The 12,981-nt window shown below is 37.5% G+C and overlaps 1 protein-coding gene across 3 annotated transcripts in view; it reads right to left on the bottom strand.

Annotated features, from left to right (window-relative positions):
- Positions 1-12,981, bottom strand: part of LOC150107165 (tRNA (uracil-5-)-methyltransferase homolog A-like) — a 424,227-nt gene that overhangs the window by 310,410 nt on the left and 100,836 nt on the right. For all 3 annotated transcript variants that reach the window (XM_090391689.1, XM_090391688.1, XM_090391687.1), the window contains exon 5: positions 9,754-9,866. In XM_090391689.1, coding sequence (XP_090247815.1) covers positions 9,754-9,866 — 113 coding nt within the window. The remainder of the gene's footprint in view (positions 1-9,753; positions 9,867-12,981) is intronic.

Genomic DNA, 12,981 nt, shown 5'->3' on the forward strand with positions numbered 1-12,981 from the left:
GTTCAAGAGATTAAAAGCTGTTGATGGGATTGCACTAAGGAAAGTGATGAGGCTAGGAATTTAGGGATGATGTTAGATTTTAGAGGATATATTGCAAAAAAAAAAGTAGGCAAAACAGCTCTATGGATCACTTGCATGTTATAAAACAGGAATATGGAGGCTGCATTTTTGGAAATTATGGAGACAACTACCGTGTTTGAATAAAAACTTTAGTTTACTATTACTAAAATTTTACAATTCGACCTTTCGACCTTTATGTCAAGGTCATCTTCTGGAGCGTACAAATATACACAGGAAACAAGCTATACTACAATCATACTGGTTCGTTAAAGACACTGACTAACCGCTACCACAATTGTTGGCCTGACTTCTGGTGAAAAAAAAAAAAAAAAAAAAAAATTATACATCAACGCTAAAGTCCTATTATTTGTGTTGTCTACTATATACATATATTAACATCATTCCAGCCAGTTGGAGTGGAATGGTTTCTAATAATAGCAGATTGGCTAGAGTCCTGACTTATGTTGAATCTTTCAAATTAGGTTGGCTGAATGTGTGCCATCCAGATCCTTGGAATTTTCATACTATCTTTATTGTTGATATTTGGGTGGTTTATCAGGATTTCGCAGGATTCTTTAAATTTTCTTTCGTACCATGTTTTTGTGCGGTGTAGGGAGCAGGTGCTTTTCCAGTTGATTTGGTGTAAGGTGTTGAGTGCGTGGTCTGAGAGGCCTGCTTCACCATAATGGTTATATTTAATGTGTTCTTTTTTGCGTATAGGGATTGTCCGTCCTGTTTCACCAATGTACGGTAAGTTACAGGTGCAGCGGATGCAATAGACTCTAGGATGTGCTAATGGGAGGAGAGGGTCCTTAGAGGAGCTGAATATGGTTTTAAGTTTAGTGGGTGGTTTAAAGGTGGCATTGAGGTTATAATGTTGTAGGATTCTGTTGATTTTTTCTGATAACTCTTTAATGTGTCTAGGAACGGGAGCGAATTTTGGGAGCGAATACCATCGAAATCGAAAACCAAAATTCGCTCCCGTTCCTAGACACACTAGTTACACGTCTTCCTTCAGGCAATCTATCCTTCACGGTCTACCGAAAACCGACACACACGGGCCAATACATACATGCGAATTCATATCACCACCCAGCACAAAAATATGGAGTCATAAACACCCTTAAAAACAGAGCCACAACTATTTGCTCTAACCAGCAAGCCCTGAAACAAGAACTAAAAATCATTAGTGATACATTCATAAACAATGGCTATAACAAAAATACTGTCAATAAAATACTCTATAAAACCACAACAAAAACGAATCTAGATTACAGTAAAACCATAGCCATCCCATACATTAAAGGGGTATCAGAAAAAATCAACAGAATCCTACAACATTATAACCTCAATGCCACCTTTAAACCACCCACTAAACTTAAAACCATATTCAGCTCCTCTAAGGACCCTCTCCTCCCATTAGCACATCCTAGAGTCTATTGCATCCGCTGCACCTGTAACTTACCGTACATTGGTGAAACAGGACGGACAATCCCTATACGCAAAAAAGAACACATTAAATATAACCATTATGGTGAAGCAGGCCTCTCAGACCACGCACTCAACACCTTACACCAAATCAACTGGAAAAGCACCTGCTCCCTACACCGCACAAAAACATGGTACGAAAGAAAATTTAAAGAATCCTGAGAAATCCTGATAAACCACCCAAATATCAACAATAAAGATGGTATGAAAATTCCAAGGATCTGGATGGCACACATTCAGCCAACCTAATTTGAAAGATTCAACATAAGTCAGGACTCTAGCCAATCTGCTATTATTAGAAACCATTCCACTCCAACTGGCTGGAATGATGTTAATATATGTATATAGTAGACAACACAAATAATAGGACTTTAGCGTTGATGTATAATTTTTTTTTTTTTTTTTTTTTTCACCAGAAGTCAGGCCAACAATTGTGGTAGCGGTTAGTCAGTGTCTTTAACGAACCAGTATGATTGTAGTATAGCTTGTTTCCTGTGTATATTTGTACGCTCCAGAAGATGACCTTGACATAAAGGTCGAAAGGTCGAATTGTAAAATTTTAGTAATAGTAAACTAAAGTTTTTATTCAAACACGGTAGTTGTCTCCATAATTTCCAAAAATGCATTCGGATCACCGTGCAAGCCTAAAAGAAAGGAAAAAAGAATATGGAGGCTCTTATCTTTCTTCTTAAGGTTTTAATATGACCAAATCTCACTATTATGCAGTTCTAGCTGTTTGGGTTTCTTGGGGATGAGGAAGTGGTGATAGAGAGGATTCAGAGGCAAGTGATCAAAATGGCAAATATTCCATGGAAAGCTCCCATGAAGAGATAGGCAGAAAAATGAACAGAAGAGGGTGACTATACCCTCTATAGTCACAGAACAAAATTTATTTCATGGGGATGAACGAAATCACTGACATCCATAGTAGTTTCCAGTGGCTACATTAACTGTCTACTGAGTGAAATACCCAATGAATTTGAATATTAGCATAGGGATCCCATACGTCCCGGGCAAACTGGGACATATGGGATCCCTATGCATACCTCCAGGTTTTATTACTTCTGTCCCGGCATCCCGATATGTTTAGTCCGGGACGCTAAATGTCCCGGATTTTTTAGAACATAAAAATATTAACATTTCTAATAAGAATAAGTACAAGTCATAATATTTTTGGGTGCTTTTAAAAATGTATGTTTACAAAACAAAAAGCAGAGACATAGTTATTTTGTAATTCAGTGAATTACCAGAATGTTAGAATTTTGGGAAAACGATGTAGTTCCATACAATTCATTCAGCGGGAGAAAAGAATGTCAGAATGAGGGAGACAGTCGCCCAACTGTATGTTTAACTAATCGCAACCATGGCATCTATTTCGTTCGCCTGGTCAGCCATAAATTTTTAGCAATCTTTTGTCTCAAGCTTAGTTCACATAGCGTATGATATCCGACGGTCCGAAATGTTTCTCATTGGTCGACATGTTTTTGAATATTAAGGCGCCATGATAGTTCATTTTCTTTCAACCAATGAGAAAAATTTCGGACCGTCAGATATCGTATGCTATGCGAACTAAGTTTCAAGGTTCAGGCACTAAATTGTTTTTATATCACTACAGGGTATGTGATATAACCTAGTTTTGAACTGTTCATTTTGTATTCTTGCATTCTCATATTAATTGTGAATATTGTATTTTTTAAATTAATAAAGTTATACCATTTGTTACAAAATGCCCAAAAGAAAGTGTAATTTCAATGAAAAATTGAAGGATCTTTTTCCTTTCATTTTATTACTATTATTACGGGCAACTCCAGGGAGTCATTAGACTCATCGAGGGAGGCCCCAAATCATATTCATCACAACTATTCGACATTCATACAGTATCTATCATACCTCGCCTTAAACTCATTCACTGTCACAGCATCCACCACAGACTCAGGGAACGCATTCCACTCATTCACTACTCTAAAAGTAAAGAACCCAGCTCTAACACCCTTACTAACCACACTTTTGCCCAGTTTCCATGGATGTCCCCTAGTCCTCCCACAACCAGCCCTGTTCTCAAAAATATCTTCTGAATTAATTTTATAGAAACCCTTCAGTAATTTGAATGTCTCAATCATATCTCCCCTCCTCCACCTATCAACCAATTTTTGCAACCCACAAATCCTCAACCTGTTCTCATACGGTTCATTCCACAGACCTGCTATCATCTTGGTCACTCGCCTCTGGATCCTCTCCACCTCCTCCCCATCAAGAAGAAACCTAGGTGACCAAATCTGAGCACAGTAGTCGAGATGGGGTCTTATCAAGGCTCGATACAGAGGAACAATAACCTGCTTGTCTCTGCTTGTCAACATATTCTTCAGCAACCAAGTGATTTGATGAGCTGATTTGGCCACTTTTGCAATGTGTCCCCTAAATTTCAATTCCTTATCCAAAAACACTCCTAAATCTCGTGCCTCATCAATTTCCTGGAGCACGGTTCCACCAATGCAGTAAACTGCCGCCAATCTTTTCACCCCAAAATGCATAACCTTACATTTTGCCACATTAAATTGACATCCATTCTCCTTAGCCCAGACCTCCAATCTATCCAAATCATCCTGCAAAATTTTGACGTCATCTGCATTCACTATTGCCCTACCCAAATTCGCATCATCCGCAAACAAATGAACTGTTCCTCTCAGATCCTTTCCTATATCATTTATGAACAAATTAAACAGCAGTGGTCCAAGAACAGATCCTTGTGGCACACCATTAGTCACAGGCCGTCTTGTGGACTCTACTCCTGAGTAAACCACTCTCTGATATCTCTCCGTCAACCACCCTCCTATCCATCTCACCAACCCTATGTCCATTCCCATATGCTGCAATTTACTGATTAGAATTCCATGTGGTATCCTGTCAAAGGCCTTAGCAAGGTCCAGTAGAATCACTGTAAACCCATTACCCTTATCCAGTTCAGCCGTCACTGTGTTATAATACGTGAGCAAGTTACTGAGGCATGACCTACCCTTCACAAAACCATGCTGTCCCCGATACAGTATCCCATTTTCTTCTATCCAATCTTGTATTTTCCTCTTGACTATTTTCTCTAAGACCTTGATAATGATTCCTGTTATGCTGATTGGCCGGTAATTTTCAACAGCAGCCTTGGAACCACCTTTGTGCAGTGGAACTATTTTCCCCTCTTTCCACCCCCTTGGGACTGACCCAGTCCTGAGGCTTAAATTAAACAAAATGGTCAAGGGCACTGACAATTCTTTGGCCGCTTCACGTACAACACGAGCTGGTATACCATCCAATCCCACAGATGTATTGACATTGAGGTTCTGTAATAGACTAGTTACCTCTACTTCATTCATCACAATTCCAGTATAAGCTGTTGGTTCTTCATTCCTGCAAAGTCACCACCTGGATGATATACTCTTGCAAAGTGCTCGCTCAGTAATTCCACAATATCGACTGATTCGGTTACCTCCCTACCCTCAGCATTTTTTAAGATCATTCTACCATGAGCATTTTTCCTTTTACTTGCAACATATTGAAAAAACTGTTTGGGATTCTCTTTAGCCTGCGTGGCCAATTTCCTTTCGTAATCTGCTTTTGCTTTTCTTACCACCCTTGTAACCATCCTGGCCTGAGCTTTATACTGTTCCTGCGCCTGATGGTCACCCTTCTCCTTAAATTCCCTCCACAATTGTTTCTTTTTTTGCAGCTCAAGCTTAATAGTGTTATTCATCCATTTAACCCCTACTTGATTTATTATTCGGACTCTTGGTTTACAGTCAACCATTGCCTCCTGCAAACAGTTCTTAACCACCTCCCATGCACTATCAACATCCAGCACTTGCAGTTTTACATGCCATGGCATTGAGCCAAGCACACACCTAAGCTTGTCATACTTACCAGCCCGGTAATTCCACATGTACCCTGTCTTAATTGTAAATTCGACTCCTTTAGCCACCTCCCAAGTCATGACCTTATGGTCACTCTCACCAATTGGTGGCAACATGGTCATGTTCATTACAGCCACATTCTCAGTTGCAATTACTAGGTCCAGCACTCTCTGCCCCCTGGTATTTTCCAATACATGTTGCCGTAGATAGTTGTCCCTTAATAACCGCATAAAATCCAATTCCTTCCTCCCATGTGCCCTCTCCTCTTTCCAGTCAATGTTACCATAATTGAAATCACCCATAATAATTACCCTCCTTCCACTCATTTCTTCTATTTGCTTATGCATACTATCCCCACCATCCACTCCATCACCCGGTCTATAGCAGCACCCAATTGTATATTTTGTTCTGCTAGATTCTATCTCACACCAAACAGCCTCAAATGTGCTTTTTTCCCCATCCTGCAGTTCAACTTCTATACTCCTTGGCTGAAGCTCATCAGCTATCATCAATAACACTCCTCCCCCCTTTTTATTCACCCTGTCACTCCTGAACACGCTATACCCATCGCATTCAATCCCACTAGCTTTATCATCTTCTGTCAGCCATGTTTCACTAATAGCAACAACCTGTGGCCTGGAAGTGCCAACCATGGCCAAAAACTCTTCCTTCTTGTTCCTAATACTCCTGGCATTAGTGTACATGAATCGCAGAAGCCCATTTGTCCCATCCCTACTTTGATGCCTTATACTAACTATCCCATTCTGATTTGTTGTCCGTCGTACTCGCTCGGGCATAATATACTCATTCATACACTTAACTGCCCCCCTAAAGTCTGCATATCTACTCCCTCCCCTTAATAAATCTAGTTTCCCTGAGTCTGTACATCCACTTCCACATCATTCATCAACACTCTTTCAAGTCTCCGTACACCAACTCCATTCAAATGTAACCCATCCATCTTATATAAGTCCTTTCGCCCATTGAACTCATTCCACACCACTCTCCATGCATAACCCACGCATAAAGTCATTGGCAATTATGGCCCTCCTTCTAAACACTTCGCTGTCATACCGCGGCAAGATACTCACCATCCTAACTCTTTCACTCTTCTCTTTTGCTACCTCAAACAACTCCTTCACATCCTCTATCATTTCCATTTTGTCCTCTTTCAAATCATTCGTTCCTGCCACGATTATCATCTCTTTCACCCTCTGTTTTTGCAGTCGAATAGATTCGCTGACGTCCTTTATGTTCGCACCCGGCTGGTACGACTTCGTACCAGCCGGGTGCGAACATAAAGTTGTCTTTTAGCTCTGTGTATCGCACCATTCAAACGGGCAATTTCGCTACTCGCATTTATTTCACCATTTTCATTATCGATCAAATCATCCATTCTTTCTGTGTTTCTACCTTCATTTACACTTTCAGCGACGCTCTCACACCTATCTGGCACTACCACGCAATTCTCTAGCACACCGCCATTTTCTACATTCTGACTATCGTTAACGATATCACTCTCGATACACGAAACACGCTTGAAGTCCTCATTCTCTTTACACTTTCTACACATATTAACTCCACTATCACTTTCTAACCAGACTCCCACCGCTCTTCGCAAGGCATATATCTCACAGACAGCACATTGCATAAATTCGTTTATATCAAAACTCTTAAACAAACATGGCGACCTGGCCGCCATTTTTTTCTTTATCGGTGCCATGTGTACGCTATCTTTTCTTAAAAATAATAATTAAAATAACAGAAAACACGGAAAAATTGCACAGACACACCAAGAAACAAAAAGCAAACAATACTACTTAAAATTCTAGTAAAATATCTAATGTTAACACAAAATACTACTAATCTTTTCAGGAGCTCTCGACAAGCCGACGATCTAATCAGTGCGACACCTAATATCTCATAATTTTCATAACAAAAAGCAGCGATTGTGATGATAGCTCAAGAGTGAAATGTAGTGTGTGCCATGCAGAATTTAACATTGGCCACGGAGGTAAGGCAGATATAACTGACCATGTCAATATAAAAAAAGTACAAGTCTGCTGTGTCTGCAAAAAGTTCAAGTCAATCATTGACATCATTTTTTGGGTATCAAAAGTTAGGTAGCCAAGAAATGGAGTTGGTTGCACAAGAGGCTACATTTGTTTTTCATGCAGTTAAACACACTCACAGTTTCCAATCTATGGACTGTATGTCCTCTATTTTAAAAAAATTCTTGAATAAGAAATTTTCATGTGCACAAACGAAGTGCAAGGCTATTTTTACCAATGTGTTATCACTACATGTAAAAAGTGAAATATTGGAAGATTTGAGGAATGTAAAATATTGTTGCATATCCATAGATGCATCTAATCATATTGATCTTAAGATTGTACCTATCAATGTGAGGTATTTCACTGTTGATAAAGGGATTTCAACAGAAATATTAGAATTTTCTAGCCTTCCTGGAGAAACTTCTGATCTAATTTGTGATCACATTTTAAATACTGCCCCAAAATATAACATTACTGATAAAATAATAGGCATTTCAGCAGATAATACCAACACAAATTTTGGTGGATTAAAAGGGAAAGGTAAAATTAATGTTTTTACTAAATTACAAAACAAATTAATCAGAAAATTAATAGGTGTAGGTTGTGCAGCTCGCATTATACATAATGCTGTACAAACTGCTGCTGATATCTTACCAATAGATATTCAAACAATTTTGGGTAAAGTTTTCCAGCATTTTCACCAATTCACTGTCAGAGTCGAAAGTCAGAAATCTTTTTGTGATTTTGTCGAAACTGAATACAAGACTATTTTAGGTCATAGCAAAACACGGTGACTTTCACTGCAGCCATGTTTAATTCGTTTTATTGAAATGTACGATGGGCTTAAATCCTATTTCTTGTCTCAAGATAAATGTCCAACTATTTTGAATATGTTTTTCAGTGATAAGAAGTCTTTCATTTATCTTCTATTTTTAAAAAATTAGATGAAAATGATTTCTGAGGCAATCCAGCGAATCGAAAGAGAATATGCTACGGGTTGTGAGGTAAAAAAAGAGACATTCTTATTACGAAAATTTTATTGCGTGAAAATGAGAAATATTTACCCAGTGAAGTGAAAATCGAAATGAAAAATCTTTGTGAAGAGGGTTTAATGACTGAATCATCATTTAGAGACAACATCTCCAATTTCTACTTCACTGCAATTCAATATATTCAAGAATGGACTCAAAATCAGTTTAGTGTATTTACTAAAATGGAATGGGCTTGCTTGAACACACCTGTATCTTGGGAAAATTTAATGGAATGTGTCAAAGAAATTAAGACCATCTTACCAAATTTCAACTTAAATGAAGAGAACTTATTTGATGAGTACAGCCATGTTAAAATGTATGCAACTGAAGGAATGGAATAATGCCAGTTATAAACTTGAGGATAGGTGGAAAGAAATCTTTGATCATTTTAAAAAGGAACAAATTACTTGCAGTAAAATAGCTTCAATTATAAGTTTTTGTTTGACCTTACCAGGATCCAATGCTTCTATTGAACGAATTTTTTCATTGATTAATTTGTTATGGACAAATGAAAGGAGTTGCTTGCAACTGGATACAGTTAAATCTATCATGCTTGTTAAAACCCATTACAGAAACATGTCATGTTCATAGTTTTTCGATATAGTATCCAAGAATCGACAACTCTTGCACAAAATCCATTCTTCAACTAAATGTAATGATTCTGCAAGTAGCAGTAAAATGGGACAGGCAATGACCAGCTGTAATGTACAAGAAGAGGCAGAATAAGGAAGAGAGGAGGTATATATTAAAAATTAATTAAATTAATTTATTTTTCATATAATTTCAGATATTATGCATCTACACAATACGCATAAGGCTCGTGTTGTTTATATTTTAAATTTTATTGTATTTACATTGTAGTTCCCGTTTTATTGACATTAACATTTTATTTCTTTATTCTATGTCTTTATATTTCATATACTTATTAATGTTTGATTTAAGTGTTACGTGTTTAAGTATTGTCATCTGTGTTTAAGCGTTGTTATTAGAATTCTATTTATTTGACGTATGTATAAACATTTATGTTATCTACATTAATAAATCAAATTCAAATTCAAATAAATATTTAATTTTTTTATTTTAAAATACATAATGTTAACGAATAAAATTTATTTCTCTTAACCCTTAATTCTACAAAATTTATTGTGTCCCGGTTTTTTGTTTTCAAAAAATGGGATCCCTATATTAGCATTACATTTATACTATTAAAAGAGATATTACCGGACTGTAACTGATAAATCTTCATCTCTTCTGGCTTTTTTCACACTTTCTGAATCTTCAGCCTCTCCCTCTTTCCGTTTCTTCACCAAAGGGTCTGCCATGGGATTTGCTTTCTAAATATTATAATAAATGGAATTAACAATATTAAAACTTTCTGATCTGAAGATATCATTAGCACACAATTTCAATGAGAGGATAAATTTTTAGCAAATTTTATTGTTATTATGAGCACCTCCACAGAGTCTGAAGACTCATCAGGGGACGCCAACATTAATCATTATTCACGAAATACCTATCATACCTCTGCTTAAACTCAATCACTGTCGACACACTCGCAATCCTCTGACAATGCATTCCAGTTGTTTATCTTCAAGCAAACAAATCTTCCTCACATCCATACTAATGACACAAAACTTCCAGGAGTGACTCGTATGTCTCTCCCTATTCATCATATATTAAAATATTTCTTTTGTATCAATCTTATAAAACTCCCTTTAGTAAGTTTCTAACAAGTCCCCCTCTATTCCACCTGTCAGCTAAACTTTGCAACCCATACACTTTCAATCTATATCCTCACAGGAGCATTCCACAGACATGCCAACATCTTAGTCACTCATTTCTGAATCCTCTCCTCAATCCTAAGAAACACAGGTATCATAGAGATTAACAAGTATTAGGAAGGAGAATTTTCCATAACTGTAGCCTCTAATTGTTAAATTTATTTTGAACAGTAAAATAAAATAACCAAAATGTATGACAATGCATTTTCCTTTAAACGCGTATTGTAAACAGGGAATTGTTTGTTTGTTTTTGGGTTTAATGGTCAAAGATGGCATGGTCATACTGTGCAAAAAACGTAATAAATAAAGGACTATCCAACTTTTATATATAGTCTAAAAACTATATAAAAAAGTTGGAATAATAACAAACATCATAAATGAAACATTTCTTAGAAGTACGCTGTTTAATAAATAAGATAAAATAAAAGCAGTGTAGAAAAACAAATATAAAAGATAAAAGAAAAGTATAAAACAGATGTAAAAAAATATTAAAAAAATTAAATTCACAAAATGTACATAAATCCAAGGTTTATTAAAAACATATTTAAAATAACTTTAGCTAAATAATATATACTTTACATAAGGTGGTAAAGACTGAGACTTCATAAAAAATTAAAAACCAGGTTGACAGTTGATGAGTCTGATAAAATCTGCCAAGTGTGTTGTAAGGTTCAGAGAAATTACAAAAGTGGCTAAAATAATGACTGTGCTCATTGATGAAACAAAGCAAGCAATTAAAATATGAGTCATGGATAGTTCGGAGTCATAAAACTCACACATAAGCATGTCATCACACCCCCTCCATAAGGAAGGAGTGAGATGACATTGACCTATGTGAAGCTGAGCAAAAACTTCCTCTGTTCTAAACCTGAGTATATTAGACAGCCATAATTTTCAGGCTTAATTTGGTAGAGCTTATTATTAATCTCTCTCTCTCTCTGTTCCAGGATAGCTGTCACTGAGACAGGATTTTTTTTTTCTGATAATCTGCTGATAATTTGTGTATGGTACAGAGAGATGGTGGATGTTTGAGAAACAAGCTGACCTCACTGCAGTATCTGCAACCTCGTTTTTCTTAATCCCAACATGGCTTAGAATCCAACAGAAGCATACACCAAATTGTGTAGTTTCCATAACTGAAAGAGGTGCTGAATTCAAAAGAGCACTGGATGTTGTTGTAGCTCTAGATGCTTATTGCCTGAAGAGAACTTTGTGAGTCTGAATATATTATGCACCTTTGGTAGTGGTGGAATCTGATGTATTATAGTACAAATTCTACTGCATACAGCTCTACTGTGATGTTACACATTAGTGCGATTTATGTGAGTATAACATTGTCTGGAAAGTAGAAGATTCCACGAGGTCCTCCAATTTTGATTTTGTGCCTGTGTAGACAGGCACAAAATCAGAGTATTCAGTTCTATGAACTTCAAAGAGCTGCTCGTAGACAGAAGGGGGTGAAAAATTTTGGCCGCATGCTGAAAGAAAAAGAAAAGCTATATGCTGGTATTTATGACTGCCATGGTGGAAGTAAGTTTGGTGGCATCTAAGCAATGTTGTCTACCACTACTTCTAGAGCTTGTAGGAGCTTTTATCTGCAAAAGGGTTTAATGGCAGTCTGTCGAGTGTTGTAGAGATTCTCCCATTGCAGCTGAAACATAGTTGGATACATGGATTTTATTTTAGTTATACAGTGGACTCTCGACTATCCAGCCTAATGTGGCGGAAGGGCAAGCTGGATAGGTCGGAGTTCTAGGCCTACCTTTTCACACAAATGTGAAAAGGTGGGCCTAAGATGAAAGAGTCAAAACTTACAGTTTTTAGTTTTTGAAAAAGTTCTTGATAGATGACTGCTTCACCCTTTTAGTCCTCTTCCGTGATGCAATGTCCCTCCACTTACGCAAGTAGATGATATCAGCTGGCGTTGCTTCCTCCTGCTCACTAATGTACTGCAGCGCTGCCTCAATCATCTTGAACCCTTCCAAATGTGCGATGCGATTTTTCCTGTCATCTAAGGATGCCTCCTCCTCCTCTTCCCCCTGTGTCACCATTTCCATAATATCGTTGTCAGTTATTTCATCAACTTCGTCATTTGACATCCATTCTGTAATGTCCTTTGCATTGACATCGTCATGACTGGGTCAATTTTTGAGCAACGAAACAAGTATATCGTTTTCATCTTCCACTTCAGTTTCACACATGGGTTCAAGGTTGAAATGTCCACCTTCATGGTCCAAAAGAATTTTCCAAGACTTTACAAGTGATATGTTTTGAATCTCTTTACTAACAATTTACTAACGTAACCAGGAACAGTGGCAAACATATTCCACACTTGTGGACATCCAATACACAACTGACAAAGCGGGGAAATCCACACTTTGCATGTCTCAACTTGTGTTATGTACATGGCACGTTGGAGGATTGTAGTAGACGCCCGCTTGCAACACCTTGGCAAAGTAAATTACAGTACGTATTCCTCATTTTATCACGGAGAATTACTGTATTATTATAATTCTCCGTGATAAGATCCGTGCTCCAGATAGTACGGAGGCTGGATAGTTGCGAGCCGGATAGTCGAGAGGCTACTGTATATAGCAGAGACAGCTGTTGGCCTTGAAGCAACAAAGGTGGTTCATTTGCCTCAACATAAGGACTAAGAATAGGGTGC

The sequence above is a fragment of the Typopeltis vanoorti genome, chromosome 4 (genome assembly GCF_054136105.1).
Source record: "Typopeltis vanoorti isolate ZY-2024b chromosome 4, IOZ_Tvanoo_1.0, whole genome shotgun sequence".
In the NCBI taxonomy this organism is placed as follows: domain Eukaryota; kingdom Metazoa; phylum Arthropoda; class Arachnida; order Uropygi; family Thelyphonidae; genus Typopeltis; species Typopeltis vanoorti.